The sequence below is a fragment of the Hemibagrus wyckioides genome, linkage group LG25, assembly GCF_019097595.1.
Source record: "Hemibagrus wyckioides isolate EC202008001 linkage group LG25, SWU_Hwy_1.0, whole genome shotgun sequence".
In the NCBI taxonomy this organism is placed as follows: domain Eukaryota; kingdom Metazoa; phylum Chordata; class Actinopteri; order Siluriformes; family Bagridae; genus Hemibagrus; species Hemibagrus wyckioides.
Window position 1 is genome coordinate 6,479,740 of NC_080734.1, and position 25,530 is coordinate 6,505,269.

Sequence of the window (25,530 nt, forward strand, 5' to 3'; positions counted from 1 at the left end):
GTGAAACATGGACAGAAGTGCTTCTCTATTTCATTAGAAATGTGTTAAAAGTCAGAAGAACTAATACGTGCTGTACAAACATGTCAGTAATGTACAAAATTTGTCAGTAAATTATTAGGAAATGAACAAGAAGTGTAGGAGTGAGGTGTGAACTGTAACTTGACCTCAAAAGCAAGCTCTGTTCCTAAAGGCCTGTTTTAATCATTCAGATCAACTCCAGTTCAGCCACTTCAGTTCATGCAAAGGGTCAAAGTAAGCAACACTTACTGTTAATATTTTTTTCATTTCATGTACCGCTTATCCAATCTATCCTCGGGTCTCAGGCATCATGGCAGGATACACCCCCTGGACGGAGTGCCAACCCATCACAGGGCACACACACACTAGAGGCAATTTAGAGACTCCAATCAGCCTAGTTACATGTCTTTGGACTGTGAGGGGAAACCGGAGCACACACACCAAGCACGGGGAGAACAATCAAACTCCATACACAGTGGGAGCGAGACTGCTAGAGGTGTGAGGCGAATGTGCAAACCACTAAGCCACCGTGCCACCTACAGTTAACATGAATACAGTTAATACTGTGTATTTTGAATGTTTCTACAATTTGTTATGTTATGTCAATATATTAATCTTGATATTTTTGTACTACGTTTCTTACGTTCTGTAAAGCTGCTTTGAGACCATGTCCATTGTTAAAAGTGCTATAGAAATAAAATTAACTTCTTATCCAGACCAACTTTAGGACATTTAGGTCATTTATACAACTCAGAGTTGTATTGAGGCAACTTGGTGGTTATGGGTTTCAAACAATCTTCTGATCAGTAGTCCAACACCTTAAACACTGAGCTACAACTTGATGAAGAACAATTCCAGAAAAAAGGAATAAGTGTTTTTGAGTGACCGAGCCAAAGCCCAGATCAGGAACCAACAAAAAATCTGTGGGGTGACCTGAAGCAAGCTGTAATCAGGAGTTGTCTGTGGTGTAATAAATGGAGGAGGAGGAGGAAGGAAGACTGGTGCAATAAAATACTTTTTTTAAAAAGTATTAGTTTAGGTATTAGTAATGCAACTAAGCATTAGTTTAGGGGTGTGAATACTTATGCAGCTGGGTTATTGCTAGATTATTATAGCTAAGTTCTTGCCACAATCCCCCCCCCAAAAAAAAACAAAAAAAAAACACATCCATCCATTGTCCATACCCGCTTTCTTTCTAATTAGGGTCACGGGGGTCTGCTGGAGCTTATCCCAGTACGCATTGGGCGAAAGGCAGGGGTACACCCTGGACAGGTATAGATATAGGGCCACATATAGACGAACAACCACACACACTCACTCCTAGGGGCAATTTAGAATTACCAATCAACCTGATATACATGTTTTTGGACTGTGGGAGAAAACTGGAGTACCTGGAGCAAACCCAAGGAGAACAAACTCCACACAGAAAGGCCCCTGGGATTCGAACCCAGGACTTTCTTGCTGTGAGGCAACAGTGCTAACCACTAAGCCACCGTGCGCCAATAAACAATTTATCTTAATTAACATGAACCTGCCATTTTAACAGAATGAGTATTAAAATTGAAATTGTCCAAAATGTCTTGGTATGAAGCTGAAGCATTAAGAGTTCCTTTCACTGGAACTAAGGGGCCGAGCCCAACGCCTGAACATCAACACCTGAATTCAATGATTTGGAGGGGTGTCCCAAAATTTTGCCAATATAGTGTATTAGTATTCTATCAAGGGTGGATTCACACTCTTTCACAGCCAGTTGTTCTGAAATGCTGAAAAAAAAAAAAAAAAAATTCATGTGACAAAAGTACATTATACTGAAATTTCTATCGTGTAATCGGAAAAAAATTGTTTGTGGAAGTGAAATTTGATGACTGTTGTCTTTAGTGTGTCTCATGAGTCTCATTTACTGCCATCTAGTGTTGATAATCGCATGTGCTGACAGATACGTGTTAGAATTTGGGTGTGGATTTTTATTTTGCAATATTATTGATGTTGTAAGAAATGATTAAAAGCTAGCTGAGAAATGAGATAAAAAATATATGAGCATGTCCAGCTGACCAAGGTCAACGATGCTGAGGAGATTGTTGGTTGTTAGACTTTAAGAGAAATGATGACGTAACAGAAATGAAAGTGGGTTTTAGCTAAATCAGGAACACACACTTGAAGAACACACACTTGAAGAACACACACTTGGAGAGCACTCCCTTGACGAACTTTGCTCCTGGTGAGTGTTATTTCTCTTGTGTTACAGCATCATTTAATGTGCTGAGTTTTACAAATCCTTAGAATTATCCATAGAAGCTAAGTTTAATAAGGACACAATACGTTACTTAATTCTATAATAATTACAAAGATTAACATCAACATGATCATTAATAGATCTTTAAACTTTAATTAAGCATATGTACACTCAACTGTTTTTTGTTTTAGACATTTTTTTCTCTTTTATTTTGAGTAAATTACCAATTTCTGATGGTAATATAGATTTATTTATTTATTTATTTATTTATTTATTTATTATTATTATTATTATTATTATTATTATTATTATTATTATTATTATTATTATTATTATTAATAATAATATTATCATCATCATCATCATCATCATCATCATTATTATTATTATTATTATTATTATTATTATTATTATTATTATGTATTTATTTATTTATTTATTTATTTATTTAAAACACAGCTTTGGTGTCTTGTCTTTTCTTCTTCCTCTTTTTGTTATAATTATGTTTTGTCATTTCTTCTTATCATTTTCGTACATTAATTATTAGCACTAAACATCATTTGCCAAATCCTTTCTAAACAAGCAGAACTTCTCTATGATTTATAATCCAGTGCCAAACTTTTTCTTTGTTGTGCTCCAAAAAAAAATCGTAAAATGTGAACTGGGGAATTATGAATATAAGAGCTTCTGTCCATATGCCCTTACGGTCCACAATTGTGCTGAAATCTCACTGTTTAAGCTAATTATGTATTATATTATATTACCAAAATTCTACAAAATGTATGGAAAGAAATCAGCTTTTTGATGTTTCAGTTAGTTTTTGTGAAGAAATCCAGTTAGTTTTTATGAAGCGTCCATTAAAGAGGAATAGAAACTGCATAAATACGCAATCGTCTTTGAGCGTTTAAATTCCCTTAAGAGATGATTTGTGACTGTGTAAAGTCTATGTAGCATAATACAACAACAGTATACACTGTACTATTAATGTGTGTGTTAGAGTTCAGTTGTGTGAGTCAGTTCTGAGTGTTTTATTGTGCTGAGTGAGTTATAAAGGTGCTTGACAGAGGTACTTTAGGGCCAGGGTTCCACTGCTGAGGGAAATATCCATAGGTGGTAGGGGACCCTTATGTTTGGGAAGGGACTTTTTTAGTTAGAAACAAGTTTCAGGGCTAAGCTTCTTAGGGTTTAACTCCAAAAGGCTGTAGTATGTACACAAGATTCATAACATACCCAGGGGAAGAAGGCTGAAGGCACACAACTTAGTACTTCTATACACTTCTATAAGTAATGGGAAAATGCTGCCGCCTGGAGGCCAACATCAGGAATAGCTACCTATTGTACTATTGAAACTCATTATTAACATGGAATTGATCATGCTGTGTTAAGGTTTTCCTACTTATGTTATATTCTTCGTTTTGGATGTACTATTGGACAACTAAAGCTGCACCCACTGAACATTTGCAGTCCAATATAAGAAAATTGCAAAATGTCTTCCATGCAATTAAGAATGAATCTGTTACAATGCAATATTTAGTATTTAGTTCCAAACGATTGCTAACCAGCTTTGCTTAGAATCTGGGATGGGCCTAGCTTTAATTTGCAAATTATGATGATGTATGTCAGCTAAGGACTGCTGAAGAAGATGCACGTGCAGTATGGAGTTATACTGGAGGAAAGGTTATACTGAAGAATTTAAACAGTGTCCAGAAACGAAATACAAGAACAAGGAGAGGTCAGGCAATAAGTAAACGTCAAGAATAAACCAAAATTTAGCATCACAAATGTTAGGATCACGCGGGAGACACTGAGCGTTACTTTGCAGAGAATAATTATTTGTAAGGCTTTTATACAGGTGTGTGTGTGTGTGTATGTGTGTGTGTGTGTGTGTGTGATTAGTAATCAGATGACGGTGAAAGCGACAAGGTCCCTGGTTGTTAGGGAGAGTATGGTGTGTTCCAGTTCAAGTATTTACGTTTGAACACGTTTGAACTGAACCACGAAGTCGTAGTTACGAGTAGGAAATTCAGGATTTCTTTAAGTCAAGTTAAGTCAATTCAAATTTATTTTATTGTTTGTAGCGCTTTTATTGTCAAAAGCAGGTTTCCTACCAGAAAGAAGCTACAATAGCTGCCATACAATATATTTTTGGTATAATATGTGTACTGGTGGACAATCCACACACAGGTAGTAATCACACACACACACACACACAAACAAACAAGAAGTCCACATCTCTCCCACCTGTGAAATAAAATAATACTTGGTTCATTTATAAACAGTGATGCAAGACCATTCTTTTACAAGATAATATAAATATTTCCTCTTCTTCTAGAGTGAACCTGATCATCAGTATCAATCACTATGGGAGACTGGGGCTTTCTGTCCACATTGCTGGACAAGGTGCAGTCCCACTCTACTGTCATTGGCAAGATCTGGATGAGCGTCCTCTTCATCTTCAGGATCCTCATTCTGGGCGCAGGAGTCGAGAATGTTTGGGGAGATGAGCAATCTGATTTAATTTGCAACACTCTTACACCGGGCTGTGAGAACATCTGCTACGACTGGATGTTCCCCATCTCCCAAGTCCGCTTTTGGGTGATGCAAATCATCTTTGTGTCCACTCCAACCCTGCTGTACCTCGGCCATGCCGTCCATGTCATCCACCAGGAGAACAAGCTTAGAGAGTTGCGCAAAACCAACCAGTCAGTCATGCCACCAAAATACACAACGGAAAACGGCAAAGTCCGAATCAAGGGCAGATTGCTGTGTAGCTACTTGACTCAACTGTTTTTCAAAATCATCCTGGAAGTAGCTTTCATCACTGGCCAGTATTTGCTGTATGGCGTTTTTATGATACCTAGATTCATATGTAAGGAACCTTTTTGCCGCATGGACATAGAATGCTTCATGTCCAGACCCACAGAGAAGACTATCTTTAATATCTTCATGTTTGTGGTTGCATGCGTTTCCCTGGCCTTAAACATACTGGAAGTGTGCTATTTGCTGTGCTGTAGGGTAAGAAGAAGACGGCCAAAATATGAAGGAGTGGTGCATTACCATACACAACCCTTTAGTCCACCATTTGCTGAAATCAGCCCGGATTCAGAGAGCGTTCAGCAGAACAGTATGAACAGAAACCTGGAGAAGCGCTCTATCACAAAGGAGAGACAAAGCTACTGAAGAAATGCTTCTGTAAAATGACATAATTACACTCTAAAAACTTAATACAACCCAATCTGGATTTATATGGAAACTCAGCGTTGGCTTTGATGAACTAAGGCAGCATGGGTTGTTTTGATGGTTTAAGATGTTAACCACAGCATGATGGGTTGATTGGTTTACTTTAACTTGTGGACAAAAACTGACCCCATTGCAGTTGACACTGTGTTTATTTATGTTTTATCAGCACAAAAGTAGCAACATTTTTGTGTACATGTTATAAAAGCAGTTTGACTCGAGTTCAATGGAGTAACTTATTGTCCATTTTGAAATCATAGAAGGTGCATCAGAAATCTCCAGTAACTCCAGTACTAGCTAATAATGCCACAGCGGTCATTTTTTAAACCAACTAGATATAATATAGCAGTAAATTTTCTAGCTTGATGCTAATTTTAAATATAATTATAATTATCTGATTTTTGACATTTTCTTACATAATGTTCTAATTGACGATATTTAGTAGGACAAAGCCAAATTCTGACATTATAACTCATACAGTTGCAGCTAATTTCTTTTATTTAAACGTTTTCCCAGCAGTGAAAAAAATTCCAGACAATAAATGGCCCAACTGAGTCCAACTATCAGGTCTGTATGTTTAAACACCAACAAGCTAAACCCAGCAACTGGTTTGCAAAAATAACCCATCATTTTTAGAGTGTAACAAATTGATATACATATATTTTTTTTAAATATAGGCTAATAAACTATTATAGTGAATGAATGATTCTGTATATCATGATGGCACGGTATAGCAGTTGAGCTGGCTATACAGACTCTCATTCCTCGTATTAATGTCAATCCCAACAATCTACAATACACCGTTTTTTTTATGTTCAGCATAAAGCTGTAAATGTATGAAAGATTGTAAGATACTGCCAACAAAATCTGATGACGGTCTTTGTGTTTAAATTGTATTTGGTCTTTAACATCGTGATTCAGTTTAAATAAACGCCATGCTTTTTGTGTGGATCTTGTGTAATAAATCAGACAGTGTTGAATGTGTATTGGGTTAGTTTGGCAGGATCAGTAGAAAAAAGTATCCTTAAACTTTATAGAATGCACAGAGTTGAAGTTTTAAAGTTTTTAAGAAAATAATGACCTCTTCTGAGACATCATTTTAAAAATATCATGTGATTTTCTGCTGATTTGCTCAGGCTTGTAGACATAATCATGTGAGTTCATGAAAATCATGAAAACTTCTCCAAAATGAAAAAGTTGTAAGTAAAGACTGTGTGATTAAGGTTATATACTGAAAAGTTCCGGAGCGAGAAAGGTGAAGTATTTAAAGGTATACAATTGTTGGGAAAAAGAAGAAATTTTTCCAATGCCTGAATTTGTAATCCTGATAAATAATATTTCCTCAAACACAGTTAAAGGTCCACTACTGTCCAAAAGTCTGGAATCACTTGGAAATGCCCTTGTTCAGATGATTTTAAAGAAAGATCTACATTGTCACACGGAGGCCCATAATCAGCATCCATCAGTCCTCTGTTTCAGTCTCATGTTATGTTTGCTAATCCAAGCTAATCATTTTATCGGGCTAATTGATTATTAGAGAACCCTTTTGTGATTGTTCTAGCACAGCTGAAACCTGTTGTACTGAGGCTATTGGACTTATGGATAGTATATATACAGTCATTGGATGGATGAGGGTAGATTTAAAGGTGTTTTAAGGTGAATAAAAAAGAAGTGCAAAGTAAATAGCTACAGTGAGACTCAAGGGTGAGAGGAGATAGAGACTTTAGACAAGTGTAAGATTTCGTTAGGCCTGCAGTTTTTGCTTTTTGCTTTCCCTTCTCTGGTCAATCCTGTATTAAGGATGATCTCAAGGCTAAAAGGTGGTTTAGACTCTATTTGACTCCAATGATTTCCATCTCCATTTCAGTCATTTCAAGCTTTTATTTGTTATCATATGTTACATTCATGAAAATTATATTGTTTGCTATGTCCAGTGATGATGTCACTAACACTACTGTATTGAAATGGAGAGCAATACTATATCCAGACAGATGAGCAGCTTCTCCACTGACAGACTGATTTTATAGTTTTTGTTATATTCCTTCTTATTTTATTTATTACCTGTGCTTGTGGATACTGCTAGAAGCTTTAAATTTCCCTTTTGGCATGAATAAAATATCTATCTATCTATCTATCTATCTATCTATCTATCTATCTATCTATCTATCTATCTATCTATCTGTCTATCTGTCTATCTGTCTGTCTGTCTGTCTGTCTGTCTATAAAAGTGGCTTTTTAGTATCTGGAGCATCGGGAATTGTGGGTTTGTTTACAGGCTCAAAATGGCCAGAAAGAAAGAACTCTCTTTATTTTCATGGTATAAAATTTATCTTACTATAATGTGAACTACTTCCTTTCATAGAACATCGCAAACTGATTCTAACCAGAACAGAAAACAAGGACATTTGCAAGTGATCCCAAACTTTTGAATAGTAGAGTACATTTCTAGCTGTTCAAAATGAGCTGCTTAACTGTATGCTAGAAACAGTGATAATTCATTCGACAGAAGCCTAGATCACAAGGCAAGTGTAACAGCCTCTGTCTAATGCCGTGATGAATACCCGCCTCACCAAAATCTACTGTATGGTCATGAACCGCTGCTGCCACAAGCGGAAAAAAAACCATGGCTTTAATTTTCTCAATCTGGCAATAAAACACTCATAGAAGTGAAGAAATTTTGACTCAGTTCATTTAGCAAGCTCAGGGTTTGCTAAATCATTTGTCTGCTGGAGTTTTGTCTGTGTTATGTGCTTGGATATAAGAGAGACAGCCATTTGGGCCAATGGACTCTATTTTTGAATAGAAATATCTCACATTTTATCCAGTATAAATCTTCTTAACAGAAGAGGAGTTAGTAACGTGCTCAAGTTTGGAAAACCGAAACACCATGTGCATGTGAAGAGGTTAATATCTGAGCTTTGTAAACAGAACCTTGCTCAAGGTCAGTTCACACAAATATTTGTGGATCTGAACAGCTGTTTGTTCCACATTCAATAATGTTGACTTCATAGAATTCTCAATTCATCAGATTGGTCAGAAGGTGTTCATTTTTTTACTAACAGTAGATCTGTAATTCAAATCACAGGTTTATATTAATAATTACATAAATTCCACACACGTATATAAAAGGATAAAGGAATGTTTTTATTTTAAAGGTGTGATGAGAATGAGTGGAGAACAGATCAGTGTAAAGAGCATGGTCCATGATTATGTACATCTGTCAATTATTAATACACTATACTAACCACGAATGGGGTCTTTGCTGATCCGTAGAATAAAAAACCATCAGAAAACAAACACAGATCACAGTAAGCCTTTATTTGGGCTATGGATTTTTTTTTTTTTATCTGCACATATCTGTATATTGTCTGTGAAGGTGAGTGACGGGCGTAATATTCCACACATTATACACCTACAGCTGAAAAATGATGCCTTTATATCTATTAGTAGAAGGAATATAAATATAAATGCATACTTTGAGATTGTAAATGATTTTTGAATTGTGTTGTGTTGTGTCTGTGTTGTAATTTCCTTTCTGGTGTGATGTATATGACTACTTATCATACTACATTTCATAATACATTCCAAGTAATGGAAATCATGTAGGTCTTACATGTGAGGCAATGTATTCTGCATGATTTTGCATATTCACAGATTTGCTGTAAACACACTAGTCTGTGAATTGCCTTTGTTTCTTTAGCAATATAATGTGCCATAATCCCTTCTTATAAACAATTTATAAATGCTTTAGAAACATTGCTGTAAACTCTAATGGCTTTTTCTAAGGGCATAATTCCTTATAAAATATTATGAATGTATTCATAGATCATTGTACATATTGGCAACATATTTCACTATATTATTTTTTAACTTATATTTCCTTTTTTTTTTTGCATATATTTTATCGATGTTCCTGGGGTAATAAACAATGGAAAGAATTCATTAACAAGAAACAATTAGTCTCTTTACTAAACTACAAGATAAAATAGATTTGTATTCTTTACATTTCTATCTATGCAGGAAAGTCTGATTACTAATGGAAATGAGAGACTGGGGCTTTCTATATCTGTTACTGGATAAGGTGCAGTCCCATTCTACAGTCATCGGTAAGATCTGGATGAGAGCCCTGTTTGTATTCAGGATCCTGATTCTGGGTGCAGCAGCTGAAATTATCTGGGCAGACGAGCAGCCCAGAATTGTGTGCAATACCCAACAACCTGGCTGTAAGACCGCCTGCTATGATTTTCAATTCCCCATCTCCCCGATTCGCTACTGGGTGATTCAGGTAATCGTCGTGTCCATGCCGTCGTTACTGTACCTGTGCCATGTCATCCACATTGCTCACCTGGAGAACACCCTGCGAGCGAGAATAAAACCACAGCATGATGAAACAAAACACAAACCCAAATACACAGATGAGCAGATACAGAGGAAGATCCAGTGCAGCCTGTGGGCGAGCAGATTTACACAGCTTTTCTTCAAAATCATCTTAGAGCTTGCTTTCATCGCCGGATTTTACTACCTATACGGCTTCATCATGAGCCCTGGGTTTTCTTGCCCTAGAGAGCCATGTCCTAACTATGTGGAATGCTACATCACAGCTGCAACGGAAAAGAACATCTTCAACATCTTCATGCTAGGGATAGCGGGTGTGTCCCTGCTGCTCAACGTGATCGAGGTCGTTTGCCTGCTGTGCAGCAGAGTACGATCTTGCCATGGCAAGTGGCATGTGAAAAAATTTGACGAAAATCCCACCAGTTTATTCTGACAGCCTAATCTGGGAGATAAAGATTTCAATTAAACATCTTTCATGAATTTATTGTAACATCTGTATACTGTAAGAATGTTACATAAATAAATAAATATAATGCCTCACAATGATCTACATAGTAGGGGATTTAACATCTATTTAAAAATAAACGAAGCTATAAACATTATATTTATATCTAATCTGACACATACACATGTGACACATCACATATACACTCACTGTCCACTTTATTTCAGACCTGCTCATCCAATCAGACAATCATGTCATCCAATCAGCTAATCATGTGGCATGGATGAGAAAGATGATTTGGAAAACCACATCATCTTGGAGGGTTGGTTGCATTTAGCTAAAGAAAACGTATGTTTCTGATGCTAGTTTAGAATGGATGGCACAATCATATCCTCCCAGCTGTAAATATCAGGCAACATGTTGTACATCGGCTCTCATGTTGTGTACATCGGGTCCATGGTGTTGATGTTTACATGGCATTCCAGATGTAAAGGTAAGACTCGGGGATGTTCAGCCACCAAAGATAAACCCATTAGGAATAAAGTGATGATCTAATCCAAACCATCACCTCCACCCATGACCAAACCTTTTTTGTTTTTAGCAATAAGATGTTTTCATGGTGTATTCCCAACCTCCTACAAATTATTTACATTTACAGCATTTGGCAGATGTTCTCATCCAGAGCGACTTACAGTGAACCGGCGACAGGTTTCATGGGTGGTCAAGACTCACTGATACATGTACATGTACTCATTGTACACGGAGAGCAAAGGCTGCCCCGTGTGGTCCGATCCAACAGACGAACTACTGATGCTGATGCTCATATTGCTAAAAGAGTTAATGCTGGTTCTGACAGAAAGGTGTCAGAATACACAGGGCATTACAGTTTGTATGCACTCCATCTAGATCGTTTGCATTTAGTGGTAGTGGTAAGAAGTTGACACAGATCAGGCAGATTACTTGTGAATCTGTCGTTAATGCTCGGAATAATTGATAACATGGAGAGACACGGCTAATCTGTTCTACAGGTAGAGTGTACAATATGAGATAATAATCTAGTGATATCATAGCTTTGAGGTAGAATATCTATATCAGTGACGTCTGCTCCATGTAATTAAATCTTGCATATGATTAAAATTGGTCTAGTGATGTTTTGTTTAACCCCAAAGGAGTTTAGTAAGTCCATAAATGCGAGTCCTAAAGTATCATTTGCATCGTCTATGTGAATGTTAAAATCTCCTAAAATCAATACTTTAAACAATTAACAAATTAACCAATAGGTCTGACAGAAAATGTGCAAACTCTTTAAGAAATTCAACTTAGGGTCCGGGGGTCTATACACAGTGGCCAGAGCAAGAGATTGCAGGGATTTGAGAGTGCAACATTAAAACAAGCACTTTGAATGAAATAAACCTGGATCCTGTTTTCTGAGTAACAGTAAGGAAATCGCTGTAGATAGTTGCAACACCATCTCTATGCCCAGGCCGACGGGGCTCATGCTTATAGACATATCCTGACAGAGTAGACTCATTCAGACCAATGTAGTAATTCGGTTTAAGCCAGGTTTCGGTATCGAGTCTATTATGCCAGATCATTTCATTAACAATAAGTGCTTTGGGTGCAAGGGATCTAATGTTGAGAAGCCCAAACTTTAGAAACTCTTTTTGTTTGCTTATTTCTGGTTTAATAGTGCTAAGATTATTCCGAGAACTTTTAATTAATATATATTCTTTGTTATTCGGGGAATAGACACAGTTTCTATAAGACGAGCTACATGTGCACTTGTATCAATCTGGTGAGCTGAAAAGTAGTTATCATAGCTGATTTGAGTTATGACTTACCAGTGACACCAAGTTCATTGTTTATAGATGCTTAAAGCACTATTTATGCTCATGACAACTGAAAGGTGATGTTATAAAATCAAAAGCTGATTCAAGTATTAGTGGGTTAGTATTAGTATTACTATTACTTATGCAACTTGTTTGATTTCTTAGCTAAAATGTGTTATGTTTTTTTATAGATCTATCAACGGATGTGTTGGTGCAAAATAATATATTAAAAATATATTACATATAGTATTAACATATTAAAATATAACACACACACACACACAGAAAATGTTTTCTGTAAAAAGACTTACAGTGGGAAGAAGGGAAAAGGCTGCTGCAAGAATCAGTTCCAGTTTTAATTTAATTTTATACAACACTTTTAATGTTCGTTTCTCTAAACCCTCACATTTAAGCTGAAGCCATCATTTTTGTTTCAAACAGATTGCTGAACAGAAATCAGAATCAGAAATGCTCACCCAGAAAAGCATCCTCAGACCCCCTTAGGAAATATTTTACAGTTTCTTGAGCAATTTCCTCAGCCTCCCTGTCCAGTTGAGGACGTTACTACCCCCTACTGGCTTTACCCTGCAGTGGTCATACTCTTCCTAAGATTCTAGTCTGATGTGGCCACTAGAGGTCATTGTTTCCCCCATGTTTTTTTACCCCCTCTGTCTGTTTTATTCCTGTCGTTTGTTTCTCATTCCTCTGTTTGTATTTAATTTGCCGTGTTTCCCAGTTACTTTGCTCGATGTTCAGTTGTCCTGATTTTCAATCCCTGATACTTACCCTGGTCTACAATGTTGTGAGCGATGTTTGTGCTCCTTTAAACAAGACCCAGTAGGTGTTCTTTCTTGGCTGAAACACAAACATCATCTTGCTAGCCATCTTAGCAGACCTCTGCTGCTCGGCATCCTTCAAGAGTTTCTGAGACTTCACCTTGGCTTCAACTTCCACTGTCGTTTATTACTTTAGTAACCTGTTTTCTGATTACTGTTACATCTAGAGATTTTTCAATCAATTACTCTGAGGGAGGTTGATCATGTCCTCCTGGACCACACTGAAACACACTTCAGAAACACCATCTCCATCCACCATTGCTGTGGATCGTGTATCTGTAACATAAGTAAATATTAAAAGTCATCAAAATGTACACTGCCTACAGATATACAGTAATATTTGTTGATTTGTAGTGTTTCACTGCACTCCAGTGTCCACTCACCTGCTTCCTCTGTTTTAGAGGACTTGTTTCTTTTCTTCAGAAACCTCCAGAATTTCCTCCCCCAGGTCTTCTTTCTCCTTCTTGGTGTCGCTAAAGACCTGCTCCTTTACCTGGGAGTTCACAGAAATACTGTCCACGTAACAACAAACGTAAAATTTCATTTTGGCTCTTCAGTGTTTTAATGCAGAATGACCAGAACTTTCTGTGTGTACGCATTTCACTGCCTACTACCAGTGTGACTTGGGATTCTGCTTCTATTTCCATAAGGACAACAAACCAAAAAATATATATTAGCATCCTAGGACAAATTTCAGTAGCACGTGTAACCGCTGACATTTCTCAGTTCGGTTTCTTTTTGTATTTTGTACACTGGCATCTTCACTTGCAAATACAGTGTATGTTTATATAAACACATACATACAATTATTTACAATTATTTCACTCCCTGCTTATACTGAACAGAATTTTGGACACTTTTAACATCTTTTCAAACTTATTTCCTGTTTGGAAATTTTACTTTGGGTACGGTTTCCATAAAGACAAACAAACCAATATTTCACATATATAGAGTTTCACGGATAAAAATATTAGCATCTCAGGTTTTTGCTATTTTGCACACACTCTGAATATGTCTCATGGTCCAAAAAGCATACACAACACACCTGTACTGTTTTACACGATGTGAAGTGATGGTCTCATTAAAACTGACCATGAAGTAAGTGAAGTATTGTACCATTCTTTGCTGTCTGGAGCCTCGATGGTTAACTGAATGTCCTTCATCCCAAAACCTTTGATTATGATGTTTTCAAGTCTCCAAGTAGGCTCTTCTTCCTGATTTACATTCCACATAGATACAGTTCCATAGACAAAAATACTGGCACCCCAGGAAACATTTCAGTAACACATTAGTCCAATTAATCATTAATCAATTACTTCAGTTTATTTCTGTATTCTGTGCACTGCCGTCTTTATTCACAAATACAGTGTGTATATATAACATATAGCTTTTTTCACAATTATTTCCTCTCTGTTCATCTTAGATAACATTTTAAACACCTAAAACATCTTTTCAAACTCTGATTCTTTCTTATGCTTTAGTGTATTTTATGCTTTAGATTGTATTTTATTATAAATGTCTTAATCAATATTAAAAAGCAGAGGTACATTGTTTTGTTTATTTTATGTTTTAAACCAAACACAAATTCATGTACAATTCAGGTACATCAGGGTGCAGAAGAATGAGCAAAACAGAACAATCACAGCCCAGCTGCTTTTAACAGTCAGTTCTTATCATATAGTGAGGATCCCTTTGTATACAAAAATCACTGTAAAATTAATCCATTATTTTATTAGTGTCCATAAAATTATGCCTGAAGAAAATAATAGCAGCCTCAATATAAATTATATAAAAATATTATATAACTGTAAATGGTAAACAATGCAAATCCTTTTTTAAAAAATGTATCAAGTAATCAAGTAATGTTTTTTTTATCATTTTTGTTTTAACTAATATTTGATTTTTAACATTAGCATTGCATTTAGTACAGTAAAATTTTACATTTTGGGATTTTTTTATATTCCAGCTTTGTTGACAATCATACAGTTTTAGGTACGTCAAGTACATCATACAATAAATGAAAAGGATATTTGACAATGCAATGTTTTTGTATAATTAAATTAGAAATAAGCAGTGATTTTTTGACTGCTAATTATTTAAAACAACCAAAATAAACAAAAGATGCAGAGTAATTATTTCTTATTTCTAGAGTAATAAAAAAAAAGTTGGCTAGAAGAAATATGTAATAAAATGCAAAGAAGATATCTGGTCATATGTTTTTTTTTTCTTCTTTAAATCATAAGGTGCCAGTAATAGTAATAAATCTTGCAGTGCAACACTTGTGCATTGTGTATTTGTGTATACTTTTCTCTTGGATTTAAAAGAATACCTGTAAACTAAAAGATCAGCAGAAAATCTAAGATTTCTTCCCTTTATTGCAAGTTAATTCAATAAAAAACTAAAAAGGCTTTTGGTATTAAAATTCACCACCTTTGACCTTTTCCCACACACTCTGAATACAACTCATGGTCCAGAAATTGTACAGAACACACCTGTACTGTTTTATACTCAGCTAGGATATCAAAAGTTTTGGTCAAGAAGTGTTCAAGCCTCCAATTGGCCTTTTCTTGCTGATTTGCTTTGGTGACATTCAAGTAGAACTGCCTTAGACAAAAGGCGAGAATGTGTTTAAAGAAAAAGTAGTGCTTCATCTTGACATTGTGACACCTGACCGCTATCCTTAAATAAGAAAAAAATCTTTTGCATTGCCAGTCATATTTTCCAAATAAATGGCAATGTTTAACAGGTTCTTTCAGGGTTTGCAAACGTTTGAGCACAACTGTAAAGGCATAAATGAAGCGTAAGTGTCATTAGCTAAATAATAGATAGATAGATAGATAGATAGATAGATAGATAGATAGATAGATAGATAGATAGATAGATAGATAGATAGATAGATAGATAGATAGATAGATAGAACTTTACTGTCATTGCAAAGTACAGGTACATAGCAAACGAAATGCTGTTTAGCATCTACCAGAAGTGCAAATAGTAGAAATTGTGCAAATGAACAAGTGCAGATAAATATGTAAATATGTACATCGATATATAAGGCTATGTCAGAGTGTGCATAAAGAAGTATGTGCAAATTTTATTTACAGCAGATAAAGTGTCAGGTGTAATTATAAATTGTGCACAAATGTATGTATTATGTACATTGTATGTACAACAGTAACAGATAATATACAGTGTTCATACAGATAGTATATACAGTGGGGCAAATAAGTATTTGATACACTGCCGATTTTTCAAGTTTTCCCACTTACAAAGAATAGACAGATCTATAATTTTCATCGTAGGTACACCTCAACTATGAGAGACAGAATGTAAAAAAAATCCAGAAAATCACATCGTATGATTTTTAAATAATTAATTTCCATTTTATTGCATGAAAAAAGTATTTGATCACCTATCAACCAGCAAGAATTCTAGCTCTCACAGACCTGTTAGTTTGTCTTTAAGAAGCCCTCCTATCCTCCACTCATTACCTGTATTAATTGCATCTGTTTGAACTCGTTACCTGTATAAAAGACACCTGCCCACACACTCAATCAATCAGACTCTAACCTCTCCACTATGGGCAAGAAGAGCTGTCTAAGGACACCAGGGACAAAATTGTAGACCTGCACAAGACTGGGATGGGCTACAGGACAATAGGAAAACAGCTTGGTGAGAAGGCAACAACTGTTGGTGCAATGATTAGAAAATGAAAGAAATTCAAGATGACTGTCAATCTCCCTCGGACTGGGGCTCCATGCAAGATCTCGCCTCGTGGAGTATCACTGATCCTGAGAAAGGTGAGAGATCAGCCTAGAACTACACGGGAGGACCTGGTCAATGACCTGAAGAGAGCTGGGACCACAGTCTCAAAGGTTACCATTAGTAACACACTACACCGTCATGGATTAAAATCCTGCAGCATGCGCAAGGTCCCCCTGCTCAAGCCAGCACATGTCCAGGCCGGTCTGAAGTTTGCCAAAGACCATCTGGATCCATCCAGAGAAGGCATGGGAGAAGGTCATGTGGTCAGATGAGACCAAAATAGAACTTTTTGGTATAAACTCCATTCGCCGTGTTTGGAGGAAGAAGAAGGATGAGTACAATCCCAAGAACACCATCCCAACCGTGAAGCATGAGGGTGGAAACATCATGCATTGGGGGTGCTTTTCTGCAAAGGGGACAGGACGACTGCACTGTATTGAGAAGAGGCTGGATGGGGCCATGTATCGCGAGATTTTGGGCAACAACCTCCTTCCCTCAGTAAGAGCATTGAAGATGGGTCGTGGCTGGGTCTTCCAACAAGACAATGACCCCAAACACACAGCTAAGGCAACTAAGGAGTGGCTTTGTAAGAAGCATTTCAAGGTCCTGGAGTGGCCTAGCCAGTCTCCAGACCTGAACCCAATAGAAAATCTATGGAGGGAGCTGAAACTCCGTGTTGCCCAGCAACAGCCCCAAAACCTGAAAGATCTGGAGAAGACCTGAATGGAGGAGTGGGCCAAAATCCCTGCTGCAGTGTGTGCAAACCTAGTCAAGAACTACAGGAAACATCTGACCTCTGTAATTGTAAACAAAGGTTTCTGTACCAAATATTAAGTTCTATTTTTCTATTGTATCAAATACTTTTTTCATGCAATAAAATGGAAATTAATTATTTAAAAATCATACGATGTGATTCTCTGGATTTTTTTACATTCTGTCTCTCATAGTTGAGGTGTACCTATGATGAAAATTACAGATCTCTCTATTCTTTGTAAGTGGGAAAACTTGAAAAAAATCGGCAGTGTATCAGATACTTATTTGCCCCACTGTGTGTATATATATATACAGGGGTTGGACAATGAAACTGAAACCAATTTAGTGTTGGAGGTTTCATGGCTAAATTTGACCAGCCTGGTGGCCAATCTTCATTGATTGCACATTCCACCAGTAAGAGCAGAGTATGAAGGTTTAATTAGCAGAGTAATAGCACAGTTTTGCTTAAAATATTGCAATGCACACAACATTATGGGTGACATATCAGAGTTTAAAAGAGGACAAATTGTTGGTGCACGTCTTGCTGGCGCATCTGTGACTAAGACAGCAAGTCTTTGTGATGTATCAGGAGCCACGGTATCCAGGGTAATGTCAGCATATCACCAAGAAGGACGAACCACATCCAACAGGAGTAACTGTGGACGCAAGAGGAAGCTGTCTGAAAGGGATTGTATCCAAAAAACATAAAACCACAGCTGCCCAACTCATTGCAGAAATAAATGTGCACCTCAACTCTCCTGTTTCCACCAAAACTGTCCGTCGGGAGCTCCACAGGGTCAATGTACATGGCCGGGCTGCTATAGCCAAACCTTTGGTCACTCGTGCCAACGGCAAACGTCGGTTTCAATGGTGCCAGCAGCGAAAATCTTGGGCTGTGGACAATGTGAAATATGTATTGTTCTCTGATGAGTCCACCTTCACTGTCTTTCCCACATCTGGGAGAGTTACAGTGTGGAGAAGCCCCAAAGAAGCGTACCACCCAGACTGTTGCATGCCCAGAGTGAAGCATGGGGGTGGATCAGTGATGGTTTGGGCTGCAATATCATGGCGTTCCCTAGGCCCAATACTTGTGCTAGATGGGCGCGTCACTGCCAAGGACTTCTGAACCATTCTGGAGGACCATGTGCACCCAGTGGTTCAAACATTGTATCCTGAAGGCGGTGCCGTGTATCAGGATGATAATGCACCAATGCACACAGCAAGACTGGTGACAGAGTGGTTTGATGAACATGAAAGTGAAGTTGAACATCTCCCATGGCCTGTACAGTCACCAGATCTAAATATTATTGAGCCACTTTGGGGTGTTTTGGAGGAGCGAGTCAGGAAACTTTTCCTCCACCAGCATCACGTAGTGACCTGGCCACTATTCTGCAAGAAGAATGGCTCAAAATCCCTCTGGCCACTGTGCAAGACTTGTATCTGTCATTCCCAAGACGAATTGATGCTGTATTGGCTGCAAAAGGAGGCCCTACACCATACTAATGAATTATTGTGGTCTAAAACCAGGCGTTTCAGTTTCATTGTCCAACCCCTGTACATTCCTATGTGAGAAGTACCTCTTTCTTTGTTGTTTGGTAAGAACATGGCCGAAATATGAATGAGTTGTGTCCAACTCTGCATTAGGTGCCATTACCACTATTAAGTGCCATAAACCAGCAAGAGCATTAGGTTTAAATGTGTGAATGAAGACATGGAGAAGCATTGAGCATTCAGGAGCCAAAGCACTGCTGAAGAAATACAACTGGAAAACTACATAAATACACTCAAACAATTGCTGCATTATAAAAATAACCCAATTTGGGAATCTGGAAACTCAGCGTGTGTTGGGTTGGTTTGTTTAACCCAGCTTGTCAGTAAAAATGACTGTGTTGCTACGTTGTAGTCATCGAGTTTCCTTTTTTGTCAGCAGAAATAAAGCTTGAAGGAGCACTTTTTTCCTCTACAAAACACATACCACGAAAGCTGGACTGAAAAACAAAACCTTAGTGTCCATTTTGAAATCATGTGTTATGAATATCAGCAGTCTGAGATATATAATGTTACAGAGGCAGTATTTTTTTTAACTAGCTAAGCAAGACATAACGCAGCAGCAAAATCTACACTATAAATTCTATCTATTCTTTTTAAATAATGTCACAAAATACTAATTTGCTTTAATTATTACCAAAAACCCAATTCAGTCATGTTTTGCCCTCGAATAACATTAGCTGGTTTGTTAGCAGCTAACGCATCATGCTATCAAGCTAATTACTATTTTTGTTTGTTTATTTATATAGCTTACACAATGTGTAGAGAAATATCATTTTCAATTTAATTACAAGTTAAAAGTGAACTTTTCAGGGCTTTTTTTTCCCCTTCTAATTGCAGTTGATGTATTTGATTTGTTTTTCTGGTTGCCATTCTGTCTCAGAAGATGCAGTGGAAAATTCTAGAAATTGCCTTTCCTTTTAGGTTTGTCCCAAAACCTCAACAAGCTAAACCCAGTGACTGCTTTGTATAAAATATTAGGTTCATAAATAGGCTAAAAGTCGTCCACTTTATTAGGAACACACGTACACCTGCACGTCCATGCAGTTACCTGTGACAAGTCACGTGACAGAAGCGCAACGCAATAAATGACGCAGATACAGACCCAGAGCTCAGATTAATGTCCACCTCAAACATCAGGATGAAGAAAAAATGCCATCTTTGTGACTCTGATCGTGGCATGTATTGATTTCATGCATTGTGCTGTTACCGCATGATTGGCTGATATGATAAATGCGTTTAACGCACGCACGCGCGCAGGTGTTCCTAATAAAGTGACCGGTGAGTGAATCAGCATAGTAAACTACTGATGTTGTACACCAGATGGCGCGGTTTACCTGTTCAGTCGACCGTGAGTCCACTCCTGCACTGTTTTAGGCGATTTTCCTGTCATTTATATTCGGACACTATAGTTATAAGTATTTCTAACGCCTTTTCAAGTGCAGCAACATGCTTTAAGCCCAGGACTACCTGACAGAGAGACGACCTTGGACATCAAATGTGACTAAAAGTGTTTAAAACGGGGTTTTTTTGCACATTTATATTGCGATTCAGTTTTACTCGGAATAAACCCAATGCCCTATGTGAAGAGCTAAGGCAATAAATCAGACAGTGTTGGGAATTTACTGGGTTAGTTTGGCAGGATAAGTAGAGAAAAGTATCCCTGAATTTGTAAGAATGCACGAAGATGCAAAAAATGTAAGAAGGTTAGGAGAGCCAAAAAATTATGACGCAGGAATCATGTGATTTCGCGTGCCGTCTTACAAGCCTTACAAATAAGCAGCCGCACAGTTTCACGGGTTGCCAGATTGGGAAACTTTTTAAACAGGAAAAAGTTACAAAACTCTACAAATGTGATCCAAATATGTTTAGAATGTAACACAATATCACAGATAGGCTTGTGGTGTTTATTTAAAAATAAAGGATGTGAAGCTGCTAAAGGACAGCTCCCTTCCAAGCGCGAATAGAAAAAAAAAAAAAAAACGGAAAATGTCCAATCTGGCAACCCCACCTCATATAAGCGAGGAAAGTTTGACAAGTGAGCCTCAGTTTCTCTGAAGTCCAACCGAGTCGGAGTTTAGGAAGTTGCCGGAGAAAGTCCATCAGGGCTCGGCTCTCCTTTCCTCTCCCTGTCCATTCAGGTATGTGTCCAATGGTACACTTTTATCCACTTTTACCTACTTTATACTGTTTTTAAATAATAATAATAAGAAGAAGAAGAAGAAGAAGATAATGAGAAGAGTAAATAATTTCTTAGGGAGACTTGTGCTTAGACTTCTGGAGGAGTTTTTTTAATGTGTCTGAGTTGATGGATAAAGTCATGATGTACTTTCTTACAGGTTACTAGATACTTATAAACATTTCCACTGGGATATAGTGATTGTCAGGAGTATATGTATTATATTGTTTGGAGAAAATAATTGGGGAAAAAAAATCCACAATGAATCATATACATGACTCATAAGAAATGTTTAAACATACTGTAAATTTCCTTTTCTTCTAAACTAACCAGACTGTATCCATGTGTATAATATACAATTATAGCTGTTGTCTAATTTTATCACATTGCTCTCATTGCTTAAATGTCCAGTAGACTTATCTGAAGCTTATAGTCGCTGTTTGTTCCATTTGTCCTGGAGGCATTCCTCGTGTTTCTTGGTTTAGATGGTGATCGTTCAGCTACTCCAGGCAGGCAGGAGCGGTACTTTGATCCCAAACTGCTGAGGCTCAGAGTTTGGTAAATGGTTTCTCTGCTGGAGTTTTGTCTGTGTTTTGTGTCTAGATGAGAGAGAACCATTTGGGCCTTATAGGCACCGGCTGCTGACAATTTACTATGAACATCACAAAACATCTGTTCTTGTAGAAAAAAAGAGAACGAGAGAGAGAGAGAGAGAGAGAGAGAGAGAGAAAAGAAAATTTCACTTGTTGAAGAAATATCTATTTGTTGCGTATGAGTTATGGTGCTAATCGATGACCTGTTTTTTTTTTTGTTGAACCTATGGGAAGTATTATCAAGCAGTTGTTGATGAACTCCACACTTGCATAGTCATATATCACTGTGTGATCGGGGTAGGATACTGTAATTTCTTTCTGTTGTTTTTTTAATTAGTAAGTGGTTTGATTCTTAGAGTGCACCTTATTTCTGGCTTTCTATGGCGAATATACTAATTATAAATGATGATACACAAAAAAAACCCCACATCAATGTGTGCTCCACATTCGTAGAATTTTAAAGACACCTTAATATCAACTGCAAATGTTTTGAGGCCTCTAGCATGGAAATGTTATAACAATCTTAACATTTTTCTTTGCAGCAGAAACACGCCCCAAGATGGGTGACTGGAGCGCATTGGGCCGGCTCCTGGACAAGGTGCAGGCATACTCGACAGCTGGAGGCAAGGTCTGGCTCTCTGTCCTCTTCATCTTCCGCATTTTGGTGTTAGGCACAGCTGTGGAGTCGGCGTGGGGTGACGAGCAATCTGCATTCAAGTGTAACACTCAGCAACCAGGTTGCGAGAATGTGTGCTACGACAAGTCTTTCCCCATTTCGCACGTCCGCTTCTGGGTGCTGCAGATCATCTTTGTGTCAACACCAACGCTCCTGTACCTGGCACATGTCTTCTACCTGATGCGCAAAGAGCAGAAGTTGAACCGGCAGGAGGAGGAACTGCGTGCCGTCCAGAACGATGGTGCTGACGTAGACGGGCCGCTGAAACGTATTGAGCTGAAGAAGTTCAAGCATGGTCTGGAGGAGCATGGCAAGGTAAAGATGAAGGGTGCCCTGTTGCGCACCTACGTCGTCAGCATCCTCTTCAAGTCTCTTTTCGAAATTGGTTTCCTGCTCATCCAGTGGTACATCTACGGCTTCAGTTTGTCTGCTGTGTACACCTGCGAGCGTTCTCCATGCCCACATCGTGTCGATTGCTTCTTGTCGCGTCCCACCGAGAAGACGGTGTTCATCATCTTCATGCTGGTGGTGTCGCTTGTCTCCCTGGTACTCAACGGCGCTGAGCTCTTCTATGTTTTCTTCAAGCGTATCAAGGACCGGGTCAAGGGAAAACAGGGTCAGTTTCAGTCCAATACCTTACCCCACCCTCCCAAGGACCTGCCAGGCACCAAGTATGCCTACTACAACGGATGCTCATCACCCACAGCACCAATGTCTCCCATGTCACCGCCGGGCTACAAGCTAGCCACAGGCGAGAGGACCAACTCTTGCCGCAACTACAACAAGCAGGCAAGCGAACAAAACTGGGCTAACTACAGCACCGAGCGTCAGCGCTTGGGCCACAACGGCAGTACCATCTCCAACTCGCACGCACATGCCTTCGACTACCCCGATGATGGTCACGAGCACAAGAGGGCGCCGTTGAGCGGCGAGCTGCAGCCATTGGCGCTCACCGAGGCGAGACCGGTTAGCCGCGCGAGCAGCCACGTGAGCAGCCGAGCCAGGCCTGACGACCTGGATGTCTAAAAGCTGCTCTAACCCATGCCATGCTTGCGTTGTGCCAGTCTGTTAAAGAAATGGACATAAGGTGCAGAGACTGAGAGAAGAATATCGTCTCCTGCACCCGGGGAAAGGACACTCTCCAGTGTCCTGTCCTCGCTCTAGACTCTAGATGCAGAGACATAAAAATTACTCACACTGCTGGAGGTACTATGTGTTAATTAACGTCAATGTCGAAGACTAGCGGCGCTAACATGCCTTTAACAGCTGTATGGTGACAGGGGTGAGAAGCCAATGAGCATATTCCATTCACTTCCTGCAAATCCCCAATCCCAATCCGCCCCCCGCCCCCCACCCCCCGGATGAATATAGCTTGGTCATGTGATCGATTGTTTTCATTGATTCAGCCTGTAGGCACATTTCATTACTGAAATAAAACAAAAAAAATACTATAATTCCATAATTTTACAACATTCCCTCCACCCTCCTCATCTCTATGACCTCGACACTGTCTAGTCAAATGTGTGTAGATTCCTAGTGCTGAAGTTCATGAATTTATATTTATTTATTCATAAAGAGTACAGGACATCCACCACTCAGAGACTGACTACTACTCAAGGTCATATCCATCTGAATAATAATTTCACACAAAATTAAGAGCAATAACAAATCATTAGAGCCAACTGCATATTTATTGACAATAATCCAAATTTTGGCAATACATTTATTAACAAAAGGTCGCTTTTATTAATCGTAGTGGACTGTCGTTTTCCTGATAAACTTTGAATATATGTGGTGTTAGTTTTGATTCTTTTGGTGTTTGTTCTAATGGTGTGGGGCAGAAGATCTGTTTATTTTTTCCATTTTTATTTTCCAAAAAAAAAAAAAAAACAACTTTGAGAGTAAGGGTTTATATGATCTCCCTGTTTTTTTTTTTTACATTTTTTTGATCAAAAAAAAAAAAATAATAAAAATAAAATAATGCCACTTTTCCTTTATTTCTCTTGATGAATCGAAAAGGAAAGTTAGTTCTGTGTTCTTCCCATGTAGTGAGTGTTTTTTTTCTTCTGTTTTTGTTTTAAATCAGTGTAATCGTGCTGCTTGAGAGATAGCGTTTTAGTACTGTAAATCAAGCTAACTGTCACAAATGTGAGTTTTTAGAAGACTGCTTGTTAGAGCTGGACTAATATTTAGTCATTTAAATGAATACGAGATATATGCCAATGTAGCTCCACAATTACCAAACACTAGTAGATTAAATTTAATCTCGGAACCTTTTTTAAGGTTTTGATTCGCAAACTTTACATCACAGCATAACGGTACTCAAAGGTTCTTGGATTTTTTTTCTTTTTTTCTTTTTTTTATTATTGTTTTCAGCTACAACGGTATTTGCACTGAGACTTTGGCAAAGATGTTGTATGATGCAAAAGTGGCAACATGTTCTCTCTGTTATGCATGTGACTAATTTATTTGAGCACACACCAGGCCAACAATCATGATATTAACAGATAAATAACAGATTTCACGTGAAACCCATTGTATAGGTTCGGACCTTGAAGGCCCTGAACCGAGATGTTTCATATCCACTGAAGGAGGCGAAATACAGTTTTATGTTTGTTTGATGAAGAGCGTTGAGAAAATGTCCTTCCTTAAGAATCCACTGTTGTACAGTGTGCAAATGCATGATAACAAAAAGAAGTCATTAATCAAATCTGTGAAAAAATGGCTATTTTAACCAATAAAGATTTTTCTTTGTTATATTCCATGTGTTTATGTTTTTATGAGATGTTCATATATATATTTATCATATATTTCATTAAGGATGACATGAATTTAGGATCGATTTTCTTTTTCAAGCTCCGGCTATTTTTTAAACATTTAAAAACGGACTTTGTTGGGGTGCTTTGAGTATTTTTTTTATTATTTACAAGCTGTTAAACACATATAATCTGAAAATGACACAATGCACAACAATTTGTCTGGAGCCAGTATCAAATAAGGCCTGGTACAGGCATTTTGCTTGAAAGAATTAGCTTTACACAAAACCACGCACATAAACTGAGGCAATAAGGCTAAGCCGGCGTCAT

General features: G+C 37.9%; 3 protein-coding genes across 5 annotated transcripts; all 3 read left to right on the forward strand.

Annotated features, from left to right (window-relative positions):
- Positions 1 to 2,095: 2,095 nt before the first annotated feature.
- Positions 2,096 to 8,474, forward strand: LOC131346170 (gap junction Cx32.2 protein-like). The gene is made up of 2 exons (XM_058379543.1): positions 2,096 to 2,236; positions 4,584 to 8,474. Exon 2 carries the CDS (start codon positions 4,613 to 4,615, stop codon positions 5,429 to 5,431), a length of 819 nt encoding a protein of 272 aa, XP_058235526.1. The 5' UTR covers positions 2,096 to 2,236; positions 4,584 to 4,612; the 3' UTR covers positions 5,432 to 8,474.
- On the forward strand, positions 2,117 to 10,369 carry LOC131346171 (gap junction Cx32.2 protein-like). Of its 2 annotated transcripts, none has more exons than XM_058379545.1 (2): positions 2,117 to 2,236; positions 9,509 to 10,369. In XM_058379545.1, the coding sequence occupies exon 2, from the start codon at positions 9,525 to 9,527 to the stop codon at positions 10,254 to 10,256; it is 732 nt and encodes a 243-aa protein (XP_058235528.1). In that variant the 5' UTR covers positions 2,117 to 2,236; positions 9,509 to 9,524; the 3' UTR covers positions 10,257 to 10,369. The 2 variants fall into 2 exon arrangements, with proteins under 2 accessions (XP_058235528.1, XP_058235527.1); XM_058379544.1 differs by lacking the exon at positions 2,117 to 2,236 and adding an exon at positions 8,720 to 8,864.
- A 10,613-nt stretch (positions 10,370 to 20,982) lies between these two features.
- On the forward strand, positions 20,983 to 25,203 carry gja1b (gap junction protein alpha 1b). 2 transcript variants are annotated; one of them, XM_058379417.1, is made up of 2 exons: positions 20,983 to 21,137; positions 22,311 to 25,203. In XM_058379417.1, the coding sequence occupies exon 2, from the start codon at positions 22,328 to 22,330 to the stop codon at positions 23,468 to 23,470; it is 1,143 nt and encodes a 380-aa protein (XP_058235400.1). In that variant the 5' UTR covers positions 20,983 to 21,137; positions 22,311 to 22,327; the 3' UTR covers positions 23,471 to 25,203. The 2 variants fall into 2 exon arrangements, with proteins under 2 accessions (XP_058235400.1, XP_058235401.1); XM_058379418.1 differs by having other exon boundaries at positions 21,042 to 21,137; positions 22,314 to 25,203.
- The last annotated feature ends 327 nt before the right edge of the window (positions 25,204 to 25,530 follow it).